Source organism: Panulirus ornatus, chromosome 15 (genome assembly GCF_036320965.1).
Source record: "Panulirus ornatus isolate Po-2019 chromosome 15, ASM3632096v1, whole genome shotgun sequence".
In the NCBI taxonomy this organism is placed as follows: Eukaryota; Metazoa; Arthropoda; class Malacostraca; order Decapoda; family Palinuridae; genus Panulirus; species Panulirus ornatus.
In genome coordinates, this window is record NC_092238.1 from 34,112,721 (window position 1) to 34,131,840 (window position 19,120).

The 19,120-nt window shown below is 45.5% G+C and overlaps 1 protein-coding gene and 1 long non-coding RNA gene across 2 annotated transcripts in view; one reads left to right on the plus strand and one right to left on the minus strand.

The window, feature by feature from the left end:
- LOC139753849 (uncharacterized) overlaps positions 1-19,120 on the minus strand; it is a 427,945-nt gene that overhangs the window by 392,571 nt on the left and 16,254 nt on the right. The gene's annotated exons all lie outside the window — the stretch shown is intronic.
- Positions 9,893-19,120, plus strand: part of LOC139753846 (uncharacterized) — a 16,365-nt gene continuing 7,137 nt past the window's right edge. The window contains exons 1-3 of the mRNA XM_071670780.1: positions 9,893-10,919; positions 15,686-16,838; positions 18,672-18,750. Of these exons, the coding sequence (XP_071526881.1) occupies positions 10,305-10,919; positions 15,686-16,838; positions 18,672-18,750 (1,847 nt within the window). The 5' untranslated portion in view covers positions 9,893-10,304. The remainder of the gene's footprint in view (positions 10,920-15,685; positions 16,839-18,671; positions 18,751-19,120) is intronic.

Consider the following 19,120-nt stretch of genomic DNA (forward strand, 5'->3'; position numbering starts at 1 on the left):
AAAAAAAAATTCCCTATAATAAAAACGGAATCAACGGTTGCCTGCTTAAGGGAAGCAACACCAACCCCCCCAAAAAAGGCGACGAACACTACATGACAAAACCAGGACACAAACTACAGGCATGTTCTCTTCCACGCTTCCCGACGGAGGCCTCAGAGACCTCAGTGAGGCTCCAGTCATCCGTCAACATAGCATCAGCTCAGCTCATTTCCTCCCTGAAACCAACAAGCAACATCTTAACACACACACACACACACAGACAGACACACACACACACACACACACACACACACACACACACATATCCAGGTATGTGAACAAAAAAAATCACCTTCAAAGACGTATCCAGCAAACCACATGCCAACACGATAATCATCCCTCACTCCACCAATGCACCTTCCAGTGTCCGGTCCGCCTCCTCATCTGGCGTGGGTGAGGGTGGAAGACGTACCCCCCCCACAACCACACGCCGCTGTTGACGGCGCCACGGTGTAGTCCCGCTCAGCCCTGATCCCTGGATGGTTAGAGATGGTTGGCGAAGAGAGGCTGACGGGGCGGTAAGGGGAGGCCATCATGATGAGGGTATGGGAGGGAGGGTTGTAGATGGGGGGTAATAGAAGGGCAAGGTGGGTGTGATGGGCGAGAGAGAGGGAAGGGCAAAGATGGGGAGGATAAAAGCTGACAATGTAAACGCTGGAGAGATATCATAGCTTGGTGGCTAAGTCTGCTTATCTTTACCAGTAATGTTTACTGAGTATGGCGATCAAGAATATATATATATATATATATATATATATATATATATATATATATATATATATATATATATATATATATATATAAGTTTAAACCCTTAAACAAAATTACTGACCCCAAATGAAGACATTCGACGAAATTATATGGAGTCAGGCGTTCACAGTGGGGTGGAATAGAGTGTGTGTGTGTGTGTGTGTGTGTGTGTGTGTGTGTGTGTGTGTGTGTGTGTGTATGGCATATGCATGTACATGACCTATTTGTACGGTCAGGAGTGAGAGGGAGTTGCACGCTCATGGAGCCCTGTCTTTTGAATTTTCTCGCGGTCATACAGCGTGTTTATATATATATATATATATATATATATATATATATATATATATATATATATATATATATATATATACTATTATCATTCACACTTTTCACCATTTTCCTTACGTAATTACCTGTTCGTAAAGTACACGTGTGTGTGTGTGTGTGTGTGTGTGTGTGTGTGTGTGTGTGTGTGTGTGTGCGTAACGCGACAGCACAAAGTCATACGCGACACAGACACGCCTGTCGTCCACTCCGTGGGGGTTGGGGGGTTGGTTGGGTGTCCCCCGTCGGTCGTTGCCGTCCGTGAGGGTGAGGGATGACTCTGCATAATAAAAGTTTCCTCTGTTTACTTGTTGCCGTCACTGTTACGTGGAGCAGCGGGTCACCAGCCGTGAGTGACGCTATGCTCCACCACACACAGCCTCTCTGAGGACTCTCCACCACACACAGCCTCTCTGAGGACTCTCCACCACACACAGTCTCTCTGAGGACTCTCCACCACACACAGCCTCTCTGAGGACTCTCCACCACACACAGCCTCTCTGAGGACTCTCCACCACACACAGCCTCTCTGAGGACTCTCCACCACACACAGTCTCTCTGAGGACTCTCCACCACACACAGCCTCTCTGAGGACTCTCCACCACACACAGCCTCTCTGAGGACTCTCCACCACACACAGTCTCTCTGAGGACTCTCCACCACACACAGTCTCTCTGAGGACTCGTAAGCTGTCTGTCAGGTGACCCGCCACCAGCCAGTATTCAACACAAGCCTACCAGTACCCAGTACCTGTCTACCATTACCCAGTACCTGTCTACCAGTACCTACCACCTGTCTACCAGTACCCAGTACCTGTCTACCAGTACCCACCACCTGTCTACCAGTACCCACCACCTGTCTACCAGTACCTACCACCTGTCTACCAGTACCCACCACTTGTCTACCAGCACCCACCACCTGTGTACTAGTACCCACCACCTGTCTACCAGTACCCATCACCTGTCTACCAGTACCCATCACCTGTCTACCAGTACCCACCACCTGTCTACCAGGGCCCAGTACCCGTCTACCAGTACCCATCACCTGTCTACTAATACCAACCACCTGTCTACCAGTACCCATCACCTGTCTACTAGTACCCACCACCTGTCTACTAGCACACACCACCTGTCTACTAGTGCCCACCACCTGTCTACCAGTACCCATCACCTGTCTACCAGTACCCACCACCTGTCTACCAGCACCTACCACCTGTCTACTAGTACCCACCACCTGTCTACCAGTACCCATCACCTGTCTACTAGCACCCACCACCTGTCTACCAGTACCCATCACCTGTCTACCAGTACCCACCACCTGTCTACCAGTACCCACCACCTGTCTACCAGTACCCACCACCTGTCTACCAGTACCCATCACCTGTCTACCAGTACCCACCACCTGTCTACTAGCACCCACCACCTGTCTACCAGTACCCATCACCTGTCTACCAGTACCCACCACCTGTCTACCAGCACCCACCACCTGTCTACCAGCACCCACCATCTGTCTACCAGGGCCCAGTACCTGTCTACCAGTACCCACCACCTGTCTACCAGTACCCATCGCCTGTCTACCAACAATGAATTCCGGGTCGTCTGTCTGTCAGGGTGGCTTTGTCGTCCCACCCTTGGGGTCTGTCGTTGCATAGCCTCCGTCCATTCCCGGGGTCACACGTGCCCCGGGTGACGTATCCCCCGAGAGGGCTGGGACACGCCCAACCAATATTACCCCTGACACGCCCACATCCTCCTCCCCTTCCCAAGAACTCCATCCTCCTCCTCCCCAAGAACTCGGAGAGAGGAAAGATACGAGCGACGTTAAATATGGATAAAAATACATAATGATAATTTTATCAAGTCTGTGGACAATGTAAGCAACGGAAGTGCATTGTTTTGCTGGTCGTACACGCCTCCACGACGCTGTTGGGAATAAATAAACAATACATGAATTAGGAAACACGTGGCGTGTAGATTTGCATGTCTGCTGGCGGACGAAGTCTACTCTGTACTTCTACCTGGAGTAGACTGTAGTAAACTACCTGAGGAGCCTGGTCAAGTCTACTCTATACTTTAATTTGGGGTAGACGATAGCAACTACCTCAGGAACATGGCCAAGTCTACTTTCTACTTCTACCTGGAGTAGACTACAGTAACTACCTGAGGAACTTGGCCAAGTCTACTTTTGTACTTCTACCTGGGGTAAACTACAGTAACTACCTGAGGAACTTGGCCAAGTCTACTTTCTACTTCTACCTGGGGTAAACTACAGTAACTACCTGAGGAACTTGGCCAAGTCTACTTTCTACTTCTACCTGGAGTAGACTACAGTAACTACCTGAGGCAACCCGGCCAAGTTTCCTAGAGTGAGTTTTGGGAGAAAACTCACCGGGGGGCGAGCAGCCTTACGCGACCTACATTATGATGATGAAGTACCATTCTGGCATTCAGTCTCCTGATATGTGATCAAATAATGTACCTTTACGACTGGCGTCCACTGCACGTTGCTCTGTCCCGCCATCACAGGAGAATCAGAAGTTTGTCTACAATGCATTACAATACACTGTCCCCCGCCAACTACGTGAACCAATTTTTGTCTCAAATCGAAAACCACTCAAAGCATGGTCGACAGGTCCTAGACCTCCCCCACCCGCACCCCAACACATGGTCGACAGGTATTAGACCCACCCAGTACATGGTCGATAGGTATTAGACCCACCCAATACATGATCGACAGGTATTAGACCCACCCAACACATGGTCGACAGGTCCTAGACCCACCCAACACATGGTCGACAGGTCCTAGACCCACCCAACACATGGTCGACAGGTCCTAGACCTACCCAAATACATGGTCGACAGGTCCTAGACCCACCCAACACATGGTCGACAGGTCCTAGACCTACCCAAATACATGGTCGACAGGTCCTACAGCCACGCAACAATTGATCAGCAGGTCCGAGACCCACCCAACATATGGTCAGTAGGTAGTAGACCCACCCAACATTTGGTCAGTAGGTAGTAGACCCACCCAACATATGGTCAGTAGGTAGTAGACCCACCCAACATATGATCAGTAGATAGTAGACCCACCCAACATATGGTCAGTAAGTAGTAGACCCATCTAACATATGGTCAGTAGGTAGTAGACCCACCCAACATATGGTCAGTAGATAGTAGACCCACCCAACATATGATCAGTAGGTAGTAGACCCACCCAACATATGATCAGTAGGTAGTAGACCCATCTAACATATGGTCAGTAGGTAGTAGACCCACCCAACATATGGTCAGTAGGTAGTAGACCCACCCAACATATGGTCAGTAGATAGTAGACCCACCCAACATATGATCAGTAGGTAGTAGACCCACCCAACATATGATCAGTAGGTAGTAGACCCACCCAACATATGATCAGTAGGTAGTAGACCCATCTAACATATGATCAGTAGGTAGTAGACCCACCCAACATATGATCAGTAGGTAGTAGACCCATCTAACATATGATCAGTAGGTAGTAGACCCACCCAACATATGGTCAGTAGGTAGGAGACCCACCCAACATATGGTCAGTAGGTAGGAGACCCACCCAACATATGGTCATTAGGTAGTAGACCCATCCAACATATGGTCAGTAGGTAGGAGACCCACCCAACATATGGTCAGTAGGTAGTAGACCCACCCAACATATGGTCAGTAGGTAGGAGACCCACCCAACATATGGTCAGTAGGTAGGAGACCCACCCAACATATGGTCATTAGGTAGTAGACCCACCCAACATATGGTCAGTAGGTAGTAGACCCACCCAACATATGGTCAGTAGGTAGTAGACCCACCCAACATATGGTCAGTAGGTAGTAGACCCACACCAACATATGGTCAGTAGGTAGTAGACCCACCCAACATATGGTCAGTAGATAGTAGACCCACCCAACATATGGTCAGTAGGTAGTAGACCCACCCAACATATGGTCAGTAGATAGTAGACCCACCCAACATATGGTCAGTAGGTAGGAGACCCACCCAACATATGGTCAGTAGGTAGTAGACCCACCCAACATATGGTCAGTAGGTAGGAGACCCACACCAACATATGGTCAGTAGGTAGTAGACCCACCCAACATATGGTCAGTAGATAGTAGACCCACCCAACATATGGTCAGTAGATAGTAGACCCATCTAACATATGGTCAGTAGGTAGGAGACCCACCCAACATATGGTCAGTAGATAGTAGACCCACCCAACATATGGTCAGTAGGTAGTAGACCCACCCAACATATGGTCAGTAGGTAGTAGACCCATCTAACATATGGTCAGTAGGTAGGAGACCCATCTAACATATGGTCAGTAGGTAGGAGACCCACCCAACATATGGTCAGTAGGTAGGAGACCCACCCAACATATGGTCAGTAGGTAGTAGACCCACCCAACATATGGTCAGTAGGTAGGAGACCCATCTAACATATGGTCAGTAGGTAGTAGACCCACCCAACATATGGTCAGTAGGTAGGAGACCCACCCAACATATGATCAGTAGGTAGTAGACCCACCCAACATATGGTCAGTAGGTAGTAGACCCACCCAACATATGGTCAGTAGGTAGTAGACCCACCCAACATATGGTCAGTAGGTGGAGACCCACCCATATATGGGTCAGTAGGTAGTAGCCCACCAACATATGGTCCAGTAGGTAGGAGAACCCACCCAACATATGGTCAGTAGGTAGGAGACCCACCCAACTTATGTCATGTTGTAGTAGCCAAACCACATATGGTCAGTAGGTAGGAGAACCCCCACCCAAATATGGTCGTAGTAAGAGACCCCCACCCCACATATGGTCAGTATGGTAGGAGACCCACCCAAACAATATGGTCAGTAGGTTTAGTTAGACCCACACCAACATTTATGGTCCAGTAGGTAGTAGACCCACCCAACATTATGGTCAGTAGTAGGAGACCCACCCAACTTGTTATGGTCAGTAGGTAGTAGGACCAATCCAACATATGGTCAGTAGGTTGTAGACCCACCGTCATTTGGTCAGTAGATAGTAGAACCCATCCAACATATGGTCAGTAGGGAGTAGACCACCCAACATATGCGTCAGTAGGTAGGAGACCCACCCACATATGGTTCAGTAGGTAGGAGACCCACCCAAACATATGGTCTGTAGGTAGGAGACCCACCCAACATCATGGTCAGTAGGTAGGAGACCCACACCAACATAGGTCAGTAGGTAGGAGACCACCCAACTTTATGGTCAGTAATTAGGAGACCACCAACATATGGTCAGTAGGTAGGACGACCCACCCAAACATATGGTCAGTCAGGTAGGAGACCCACCCAACATATGGTCAGTAGGTAGTAGACCCACACCAACATATGGTCAGTAGGTAGTAGACCCACCCAACATATGGTCAGTAGGTAGGAGACCCACCCAACATATGGTCAGTAGGTAGTAGACCCACCCAACATATGGTCAGTAGGTAGTAGACCCACCCAACATATGGTCAGTAGATAGTAGACCCATCCAACATATGGTCAGTAGGTAGTAGACCCACCCAACATATGGTCAGTAGGTAGTAGACCCACCCAACATATGGTCAGTAGGTAGGAGACCCACCCAACATATGGTCAGTAGATAGTAGACCCACCCAACATATGGTCAGTAGGTAGGAGACCCACCCAACATATGGTCAGTAGATAGTAGACCCACCCAACATATGGTCAGTAGGTAGTAGACCCACCCAACATATAGTCAGTAGGTAGTAGACCCACCCAACATATGGTCAGTAGGTAGGAGACCCACCCAACATATGGTCAGTAGGTAGTAGACCCACCCAACATATGGTCAGTAGGTAGGAGACCCACCCAACATATGGTCAGTAGGTAGGAGACCCACCCAACATATGGTCAGTAGGTAGGAGACCCACCCAACATATGGTCAGTAGGTAGGAGACCCACCCAACATATGGTCAGTAGGTAGTAGACCCACCCAACATATGGTCAGTAGGTAGGAGACCCACCCAACATATGGTCAGTAGGTAGGAGACCCACCCAACATATGGTCAGTAGGTAGGAGACCCACACCAACACAATAAGTGACATACAATAGTAGAGCGGGAGACGTTCCATGCACGTCCAAATTTCTGGCTGAACAAGTCTTCAGAAAACTAACATGGGTATACCTCGCGCTGAGGAGGTCAAGTGAGCCTTGACGTAAACTAGACTGACATTCTATCTAAATAGAACGCATGGTGAAACAGGAGCTAACACGTGAGAGGGGAAAAATGATGGGTATGCTGGTGGACATGGGTGGGAAGGAACAACGAGAGGGATTCTACATATTGACGAGAGGGATTCTACATATTGACGAGAGGAATTCTACATATTGACGAGAGGGATTCTACATATTGACGAGAGGGATTCTACATATTGACGAGAGGAATTCTACATATTGACGAGAGGGATTCTACATATTGACGAGAGGAATTCTACATATTGACGAGAGGGATTCTACATATTGACGAGAGGGATTCTACATATTGACGAGAGGGATTCTACATATTGACGAGAGGGATTCTACATATTGACGAGAGGGATTCTAAGTATTGCTCAGACAGGAAAATTCCGTCGCAAAATGGGACGGCTTGGAGAGTGTACGTGACAGTTTTCTCTTAAGGGACTGTAGAGTTATGTGAGCCGGTGACACGAAGTTGCTCAACTGGAGAATTGTCAGGTTCACACATTGAAGGATGGCGTGGGATTGGAAACCTCACCTTGGCCCGCTGGGGTATCAAAATCTCGTATGGGTTCGTACAAACATGGTCCAAAGGTGACTTTAAGATGTGAGAGCAATTCTCTGAAGGATTTAGGAATAGAGAATTAGAAGGCGGACAGTTTATTGGGGTTTCTAAGTGTAGCATTATCATGGCAGGTAAACACTGCCCCATTTCACCTCTGTCCTACTGGGGCTCTACCACACATTATTAATCAAAAAAGCAACATATTCCTAAGTCTTAGCGAGCCTGTTTGTGATGGAGGAGGAGAACAAGAACTCATGGATTAGTAGCAGAAAGACTTTGTGTCTTGCCTCATCAACAAGTATATCGTCTTTTATCCTGATCATCTTGGCACATCCAGCGTCCGTCACTGGACACGAGAATCATTTTCTATTTCTCGAGAATCTTTGTTAAAGATAATATCTTCTGCAAGCGTCGTGGTATACAGGCGGAGCAGCCACAAATTCTGCCGACGGTAGGCTACACCAGAAGCGACAGACTCCCGATGCCAAGCTAAGTTTGAGTGACGCATTCATTACCTTAACTGTCGATGACGGTGCAGCTTCTGCCAACACTACGATTCAATTTATCTCAACACCAAAGATTCATTTTCCATCCGTGTGTTTCAGTGGCAATAAAACAAAACAAAAAAAAAAACATAAATGTCACTGCAACACTCAGTTGTTTCCTGTACATGTGTGAATGACCTGTACTGGACGAGGAAATCAATAATAGCAGGTCGTGTGTTAATTGTCCCTTCGTAGGATGAAAACAACACATCTTGTTTTCACTCAGTTTCATCTTCAAATTCTTCCCTAAAATTCACACCTGATCCTTAAACGTCTGGCAAGGGTTAGTGACGCCGAAAGGGTGTAGTGAAAATACATCTGACCTGACTAGTAAGGGTCAGGTTAAAGGCCAATGACATCGTGGGTGTAGTTAAGAAGCATGAGTGGTATGTGTATGTAGACAATGCACATGCTCGCGAATGGTGGCAATTCTAGTGTAAATGTGTCATGAATTTAAGAGTCTGACGTGTAGTCGCACCACTAAACATTGTGTAACTGACATGATATATCATTTGCCAATATTGGTAAAATGTTACGTTCACTAACTAAAAACTATGCATGTTACTTCTTTTAACATATCTGAATTTCTCTTTAACAGTAGTTACCGCGGCGTCTGTATCCAGTGAAGAAATTGAATGAAGCAAAAAAAAAATGTGTGAGCACTGGGGTCGACGGGTACAGTCAGTAGGTCATTATATTAGGGTTTTTCCCTGTCCAATATTTGCAACTAGCCCACACCATATATCCACCCAGATCTTAAAAACAGTCTAAGGTCTCTCCACACACCATTACGTACAGTACACGTGAAATGCTTTTTAGTTCATAGGCTTATGCTAGTCTAACCTCTTTCGGGACCCTTTCCACTACCAAAGGCCTCATGATTCCAAGAATTCAAAAAAAAAAAAATTTTTCAAGAGAACTGCGACTCCATCCACCATACGATTAAGTGAATGCAGTACAAAAATGCCATCTTGCAACTGGCTCATGACAAGCTAGCTCTTCCATGAACCTCCAGTTCAGGTCTATTGACATTTGACTTTGTCTTCAGCCGGATACGCTTTGAAGTTTTGTGTTCATCTTATACCCTCATCAACTACTTTCCTCCCTGAGATCTTGAGTATCACTCTTTGCTGGGAGATGAGGAGGGGTGGCCACCTTTATCCAAAGAGTTCAGACATTATACTGTGTCGACCAGAAATCTCATGTAAAATTGTCTTCAATATACCACCTTCGATGCACCGCTTTTCTTCGCTAAATCATCACCATTCAGAAATGCTCAGATAGCAAAACTAAGGAATTTATTCATAGGGAATACAAAGGACGTATAATGATGGCATTAAAAAAAATGCTGCAAATAAACCCTAATCGGCATCGTAAGAACCAGTACGGGGCGCAGGTGTTCTCAAAACCCAACCAGTCCCACGCTGACCAGCGTGCTGTGAGGTAGTGGGTTATAAGTAATGTGAAAGGTCATGGTTCACTTGTTTGTGCATGCCTTAAAAGAAAATTATATATGTCTCAAAGTGAACCTACAAGGAAACTGACATATTTATCTCAAAGTGAACCTACAAGGAAACTGACATTTATCTTAAGTGAACCTACTATGAAATCGATATAGTCATCTCAGTAAACCTACAAGGAAATCGATATATTTATCTCTACGTGAACTCTATAAGAAAATTGATATATTTATCTCTAAGTGAACCATTTCCCGAAATGTGACTAAAAAATTTAATACGTGGGCAAACTCACACACACACCTTTTCCTGTTTTGTGAAACAACATTCATGGCAATGCCAGACATGCGGTGAATCAGTGTGATGAACTAATGACCCCGAAAAGATGCTAAATATTATGATACTTGCATTAGTGATGTTGGACGCGACCACTCCTCCTTCACTCGTCGCTAGTGAAAGTATCTCCAACGCAGTGCCTAATGGTAGTGACGTCAGTGACGCACTCGACAACAGGACTGGGTGGAGGAGGAGGACATTGCCCCTGGCGTCTCCACAGACAGAATCTCCCATTTCGGCAGTCACCGTCCATGAGGAAGTGGTCAACACAGATCGCATCCAAGAGCTAACGACGAGGATCTCCACGGAGTTGGACACAGCTGTTCCTGAACAGGTAGATTTCGCCATCCCCCAGGAGGATGGAGAGGACTCATCCTCCTTACTAGAGACGGTCACTGTCGTCCCTGATGAAGTTATCACAACAGCTTTTGACGCTGACAATTCCACCTCTCATGGGGTGACCACAACTACTTCTCCAGGAAGAGAACTTAGCGAATCTGTGAGGGATCGTGCATCACTGACCCCGAAGAGGGTTCCAACGCGCCCAAGGCAACTGGTCAAGTGCTTCTGTGGTGGACAGGAGGTGCTCACGTCGAACGGTTGCCAGAGGTTTCAGGGAGGCACGAAAATCCATGGAGAGAGGAGCTACAGTCGCTACACCTTGGTAAGAAACAAACATCCTTTCATTTTGTTTAGATCGACGTTAGGTGTCCTATGACAGCCTCGGGTAGGCGTTACCATCCCTACGTTTTGACTGATGATACATTTCACACGGTTATGAATCACTGACAGGTTTGATCGCTTCGGAACACCGACAGGCTTTTTTTTTCACCCCTTACTGGAAAGCCATTAAGAAGTATAGAACCAATTACAACTATGGCCCCGGACCCACTCTACCCTCTCAATCTTAATCCCACTCTACATACGACATCCGTCTTGGTTCTTTATAAGTATGTCAGAATAAGGAATGGACGTGTATGAAATTATGGCAGCCTCCCCGAATCTGTAAAAGCATTCCTTTACCTTTAACCTGGAGTTTGACCCAACAGCAATGCTCCGTGAGCCCCTCTGTAACGCCCCTTAATATATACTATGTGGTAGCGCACCTAACCATGAAATATAGCCCAGACCTTACAGGAACACCCCCTTAACCTGCAGTAGAGCCCATGAGCCTGTAGTGGCACCCCATTAACCTACATGAGCCTGTAGTAGCACCCCATAAACCTACATGAGCCTGTAGTAGCACTCAATGAATCTACATGAGCCCGTAGCAGCACTCAATGAATCTACATGAGCCTGTAGTAGCACTCAATGAATCTACATGAGCCTGTAGTATCACTCAATGAATCTACATGAGCCTGTAGTAGCACCACATTAACTCCAGGTAGTCTCAGAACCTGTAGAGTACTCCTTGTACTCGTAGCAGCGTAGCACCCGTGTATCTAATACAAGTGGTGCATGAAAACGTGGTAGGGGCAAGGAGGGGAAATGCTTGTGAAGTGATGAAAACTCCCAGATGCGGTTGGCTTGCACATGCTTCCTTGTATAAGGCATTTTGGTGTGATCGTACACACAGTATATAGCAACACATAAATGGAATTTCACGTGAGAAGCATACGTCTGTCTGCCACACGTTCATCCCATTCTATCATCGTCCGCTCATTCTTAACGCTTTATGTGCGTGTGTTTTGCACTCTCATGAACGCATACAGAAATATGGATATATACAGAGCTCCGGTGCACTATATATGAAAGGGAAAAAAAAAGAAGAGACAAGGGCAAATATAAACGAATTTTGGACGAAGTGAAAAACATCTTTTAAAATGTATAAAGTCATGGTTATTGGCAGGAAATTTTGTTTTCCGTGTCTCGTTTTCTGTTTAACATTTCATGAGGCGTTGGATGGTACTTCTTTCTGATCACACCCCTGCAGATTTACAGAAAACTGGATGTAACCTTTGCTGACCAATCTTGATAACGTTCGAATTATAGTTATCCCTTTTCCACTGTGGTACAAATATCATGTTTATTCATGGGAGGAATATTTCAACTTGCTTCCCTCAGGTAGTAAGGTAATAAGCACCCAACGACTAAGGTGGCTTGTTATTGGTTCTACCCGCCTGAGTATCCGTGAAGGTTAGTGAAGGCTGCGCAGTGAGCCAGCACATCAGTGGCTGTCAAATGTCATCTTTGGCCCAAGTAGCTGTCCTTTTTTTCTCTCCCTCTCTACCTCACGTAGGGCTAATAGCATTCAAACATACAATCTCTCTATCTTACCTAACACTTGACAGCAGGAATCTTACACTCGTTCTTTGTAACTCTTTAGTTTCCTGCGGTGAGCGGTACGCGCTAGCCCAACCAAAACTTGTGGCAAACTCTCGTCATAAGTTATGGTAACCACTCATCTTCCTTCTACATCTATTGTTGCTGCTGCTGCTTCTCCCCTCGTATCCCGTCTCCCTCTCTTCCCCTTATAATTTCACCTTGCTTTCTGACGGCAACGAGGTACACATATGAGTGACTTGGTTTCCTGCTGGTGCACGTGATACAGTCACCATACACCAGACCTGACGTGGTTCCCTGCTGGTGCACGTGATACAGTCACCATACACCAGACCTGACGTGGTTCCCTGCTGGTGTACGTGATACAGTCAACATACACCAGACCTGACGTGGTTCCCTGCTGGTGTACGTGATACAGTCAACATACACCAGACCTGACGTGGTTCCCTGCTGGTGCACGTGATACAGTCACCATACACCAGACCTAACGTGGTTCCCTGCTGGTGTACGTGATACAGTCAACATACACCAGACCTGACGTGGTTCCCTGCTGGTGCACGTGATACAGTCACCATACACCAGACCTAACGTGGTTCCCTGCTGGTGCACGTGATACAGTCAACATACACCAGACCTGACGTGGTTCCCTGCTGGTGTACGTGATACAGTCAACATACACCAGACCTGACGTGGTTCCCTGCTGGTGCACGTGATACAGTCACCATACACCAGACCTAACGTGGTTCCCTGCTGGTGCACGTGATACAGTCAACATACACCAGACCTGACGTGGTTCCCTGCTGGTGTACGTGATACAGTCAACATACACCAGACCTGACGTGGTTCCCTGCTGGTGCACGTGATACAGTCACCATACACCAGACCTAACGTGGTTCCCTGCTGGTGCACGTGATACAGTCAACATACACCAGACCTGACGTGGTTCCCTGCTGGTGTACGTGATACAGTCACCATACACCAGACCTAACGTGGTTCCCTGCTGGTGCACGTGATACAGTCAACATACACCAGACCTGAAGCATTTGGGGAAAACTGAGGTAGCTACATCAAACATGGTGGACTGTGTGAAGGGTTGGGTTATCCTGTAAAACGTACACTTAGTAACCACAGCTCTGATGTGGTGAACTCGATGAAACTAAAAACTTAATATAATCTGTAATACGAATGGAGAGGTTACAGTGAGTGTGATGAACTGTAAGGGTGGGGAGGTTACAGTGTGATGAACTGTAAGGGTGGGGAGGTTACAGTGTGATGAACTGTAAGGGTGGGGAGGTTACAGTGAGCATGGTGAACTGTACATGGGAATAAAGTAAGGGAGTGTTTATCGTCTTGTTTTCGACTGTCAATCATATTATGTACTCCCGTTACATAACAGCCGATGCTGCTCATTTTGTGAACCACAGTTAATGTCTAACTTGTTGCACTCCGCGGGATTTTGTTCCCCGAAGAATTAGGCGAAGTAACTGTGCAATGCAGTCACTGACACGGGATTACACAGACACACACACACACACACACACATATATATATATATATATATATATATATATATATATATATATATATATATATATATATATATCCCTGGGGATAGGGGAGAAAGAATACTTCCCACGTATTCCCTGCGTGTCGTAGAAGGCGACTAAAAGGGGAGGGAGCGGGGGGCTGGAAATCCTCCCCTCTCGTTTTTTTTTTTTTTCAATTTTCCAAAAGAAGGAACAGTGAAGGGGGCCAGGTGAGGATATTCCCTCAGAGGCCCAGTCCTCTGTTCTTAACGCTACCTCGCTAACGCGAGAAATGGCGAATAGTATGAAAAAAAAAAAATATATATATATATTGTTTTTTGTGTTTTTTGTAGGACGACACGCCAAATGATCCCCCCCCCCCCCCCAGTTTCCTATTTCCTACATTTAAAGACATACGCAGCCAGAATTTTTCGAACACAAGGTAGGTTTAGGACGCGAGGCCAACGAACATGCAGACATCCTAATTGGGGGGTAAGCGTTCACCTCGCGTAGTGGGGTGATGACTCCGAAAATGACACGTGCCAAGCCTGGCTCACGTGGTGGCCTGGTGGGATAACAAGTCAACCCCACTTAGGCCCAGTGCACAGGTCCCTCACCACCGGCAGGCTACCCTAGAGCACAGGGCCTGTCGGCAACTCCTGCGTTGTAGGGAGGTTTAAACTCCCAACAAGTTCACTTAGTTGCACCGTCGCGAAAAAGTGTTCGTAATTAGTTGCAGCTAACCCTCATTATGTAGTGTACTAAGCTGTGGCGGACATGACCGACAGAGTGTACTTTGGCAATTTTTAAATCCCGTTTGTTGGGTACGGCCTTGTTGCGCAGAGGTGTAGGAGGTGGGGCTCGTGAGCCGCGGGAGGCCGTACACGGCGGAAGGCGGAGGCAAGATGATAAAAGTGAACAATACATAGTTATATGTGGTGTGCTGGGAGGGTATTACCGGTGCACCCGCCTATGTGTCGAGAGTAGTAGTGACAGCTGCTCAGTGAAGTTCGATATAATTACTTGTGAAGGAGGATAAAGGGAGACTGATAAGTTATGGAGCCAAGGAAGATATGAAGGTCGTAGATCAGAAAAAAAAAATATAAAAGGAAAACGCATCATTAAGAACACATACAAAAAAAAATTAATAATATCTATAGAAGAGCGAGCCACAAGTAACCATATCCACTTGAGGTCTATGATTAACCGTTCATTTAGTAATGAAATATACCGTGGTTTAACCGACTGGCTGATTTAAAAATCTCAAAAAATATTTCAAAATTTTAGAGATTAACGTTAGAACTACCATGGCCGATTTAAAAATTTCAAAAAATATTTCAAAAATTTAGAAATTAATGTTAGAACTACCATGGCCGATTTAAAAATCTCAAAAAAAATATTTCGAAAATTTAGATATTAATGTGAGAACTATCATTTATTAAACTTTATAACCGCCGATATATTGTTCATCATATCCTACCACGCTAGATCGTCCGTTCACAAAGGCATGAATGGAGAGGTTATGCCTAGAGAGAGAAAAACATGTATTTTACACACTGATTATAATATCACATTGCCGCTCACTTCTTGAAATACGCTCGACCCTCCTCTCTACTTGCAGAAACCTGTGGCTGGCATGAACGTGGTTGTGCACGACCTTCAATGTGATGTGAAGAATGACCATCGTCAAGTGAACTACACCAGGGGACAGTTCTACCTCAGGAATCGCGGTGACATCCTGCTAGTACACGCTGCTGGCTACTTGAGCGGTCTGCGCATCAACAACTACTGCGTCACGCACCTCCTGGACGAAGAGGGAGAACTCACGTGGATGATGAAGGCGTGTGTGCCCCCGCCCTCCGTACCTACCTGCTGCCCTCCAGGTCATGCCCTAGAGGGCGGTTTATGTCGCCCTGCCCGCACCCCAGACGTGATTACGCCTCTCCTATCATGCGGACCGGGTGAGCCCAGCATAGAGTGGCCTGTCATCAAAAACCATCTTAATCCAATCAGCTGTACCAGCGATCCCCTGACAACCATCCCGATTCCAACGAAGACATCTTTCTTAATAGCACTTCCGAAAGGCGTCCTACTCTCGTGGTCTCCCCCTAGGAGCATCATCTTACATAAAAAAGTATATCCTCCTGATTTCTGTGTGGACGCACGGCAAAATCTCGATGGATCTGTGCGGTACTCGGCCAACTTCTGTTACTCCGACCCGTTCGACTTGCACAGCAAGATGTGTGATGGTGTAGTGTGCGTGCGCAAGTGCTGCAAAGATGGGGAGATGTTTAACTTCTCCAAGAATTGCATCGCTACAAATGAGACCTTCGATCCACCCTTCACAACCACACCTCACTACAAGACTGTGAACGGAATGCCACTGTGTGCGCCCCAGATAGCTGTACGCAGCGACATTATCCTAGATGAGAGAGGATACCTGGAACACAACGGCAAACCTTTCCCCCCCACCGACTACTGCCTTGAGAAAATCTCCGGTGAGGACGGGAAGGTCTATCATAATGCTATAGCTTGTCTACTGACGCAGTCGACTTGGACCGAAATGCGCGACACGATATTTCCCATCTGCCAGGTCATATCCCTCATCTTCCTGTCCACAACGGTGTTGTGTTACTGCATGATGCCAGTGCTTCTTCAGAAAGGTGGATGGTATCAACTGTGCCATGTCCTGTCGCTCATGGTTGCCTACTCTTCACAAACAATTCAGCATATGTTCACCAAAGCCTTTGATGACTTCACGTGTACTGCCATGGGTAAGTTTCTTTCTTTCAAACTGACATTATCACCATCATGTTCAAGTGAGACACCAAAAAAAAAAAAAAAATCACTTAAGTCTTACACTTAATACATAGCTATTCCAATACTAGTTCGATATGTGAAATAGTTGACTTCACTATATTAAAAAGTCTTATTAGTGAACCCGTTATTCATTTTCTAAGGGCACAATTCACTCGGAAGTGATACAAAACTGATTTCCCTCCCTTTTGAACATCCTAGAGATTACCGAAAGCCGAATTTTTGGAACTGGTTACCTGGTACCTAAATAAAAGCATTACTTGGTTTATCAAAATGTTTGGAAATGTGTGAACAATACCAATGAAATGTGTTTTCTTACAATTATGCATTAAAAGGACATGGTCTATAACTGTGCATGGCAAATCAAACAAGGGGATCATAATATTACAAGTGTAGCAGGGTCATTGTAAGAATCATAACAGGAAAACGTACTTCACCCTAGAATTAACAATTTGAATGACCTGGTGTACACCTGGTCGATAGTGGTAAAAAAAAAAAAAACGAAAACAAAAGGCAGGTCAAAACAAAATACAGTAAACTTAAAGAACAAAAAGGTTATTAAAATGTAAAAAAACCGTAATGTCTTAAAAAAAAAAAGCAAGTCAAAACAAAATACACTAAACCTGAAGAACAAAAAGGTTATTAAAATGGACAAAACGTAATGTCTTTACGCATGGAGAAAAAAAAAAATATTTGAGCGGCAGATTTCAAGCCTATATATTATCCCTGGGGATAGGGGATTAAGAATACTTCCCACGTATTCCCTGCGTGTCGTAGAAGGCGACTAAAAGGGGAGGGAGCGGGGGGGCTGGAAATCCTCCCCTCTCTTTTTTTTTTTTTTTCAATTTTCCAAAAGAAGGAACAGAGAATTGGGCCAGGTGAGGGTATTCCCTCAAAGGCCCAGTCCTCTGTACTTAATGCTACCTCGCTAACGCGGGAAATGGCGAATAGTTTAAAAGAAATAAAAAAAAGAAATATTATCCCGAATGTTACCGCTGAACCTAACAACAGGCATTAGAAAAACATTTTTTTTTTTCCTCCAGACCTGAGCGTGCGTAGGTAGTGAAGGCTGAACCTTTCCACTAATCACAGTCCTTATACCATATCGGTTACAGAGCAGCTTTCATCTAGAACAACAAACAAATAAATGTACGGACCTCGGGTGTGTTCGTACCGTGGCGCATGCGCGAGCCTCCCAGGCTAGGATCGATCGATCGATCTATCTATAATACAGTACGCTTAATATCATTACAGAAGATAGTAATATAGGAAAACAGAATTACCGTTATCATCATCATTCTCATAATTTAAGAAACGTTCAGACGCGCGCGTCTAACTTGATAACCAATGTTGCAGGGACTTTGGCATATTCGGACAATATACTCCATAACTGTGACCTTCCTGGGGATCTAATCATCCTAGGAATTATGAAATAAACTGACCAAAATCATGTGGGGACGCCGGGAAATTTCATAATCCTTTAAGAATATTTGCATTCCGATCCGTAAGTCCAGGGAAGATAGAAACAACCCCCCCCTCCCGACACCTCAACCAGATGGGAACAAGTCCTCCGTAAATTTACAAATGCCCGAAGACTTTTAATTATCATTTTGGTTAGCAAAATACATTACTGTCATCTACACAATGAAGAGCGTAAAGTTAGTAATGTGATAAATACTGTCATGTGATAAATACTATTTGTTTAATGAAGTGTGGAAAAAAAATAACATTCCTTGTTTAAAGCTACGAGAAAAAAAGCCTTCATTAAAAGAAAAAAAATACTTTTACAGCTTTACTTATGCAGTTCAGCTTCCTCGCTACGTTCTTCTGGCTTAGCGTCTTGTGTTTCGAAGTCTGGAGAAAGATCAGGTAAGGTGTCATCTGTATTTGCCCCTACTTTTTAACTTTTAAGTTTCGTAATCATGAATAGAAGGCGGGGGGGTCACCTTTCAGCAATCATGAAACGAGCATTAGAAAGAAAAAAAAAGTTCCCCCCCTTTTGGTATACATATTTAGCATTTTCATGCGAGATGTTCAAAATTACTGCGAGGTAATGTTAGTGAAGAGGGATTAGATTAGTATTTTCCCTGAGCAAAAATGATTTTCGTTATTCTAATGAACTTGGCACTAATGGTGAAATACGACTATAAAGGCTAAACTTGAACGGATGAAACCCGCTAATAATTAAAGTAATTCCCCCCCCCCTTCCCCGGCTTCAGCAGCACATACGCTACCCATT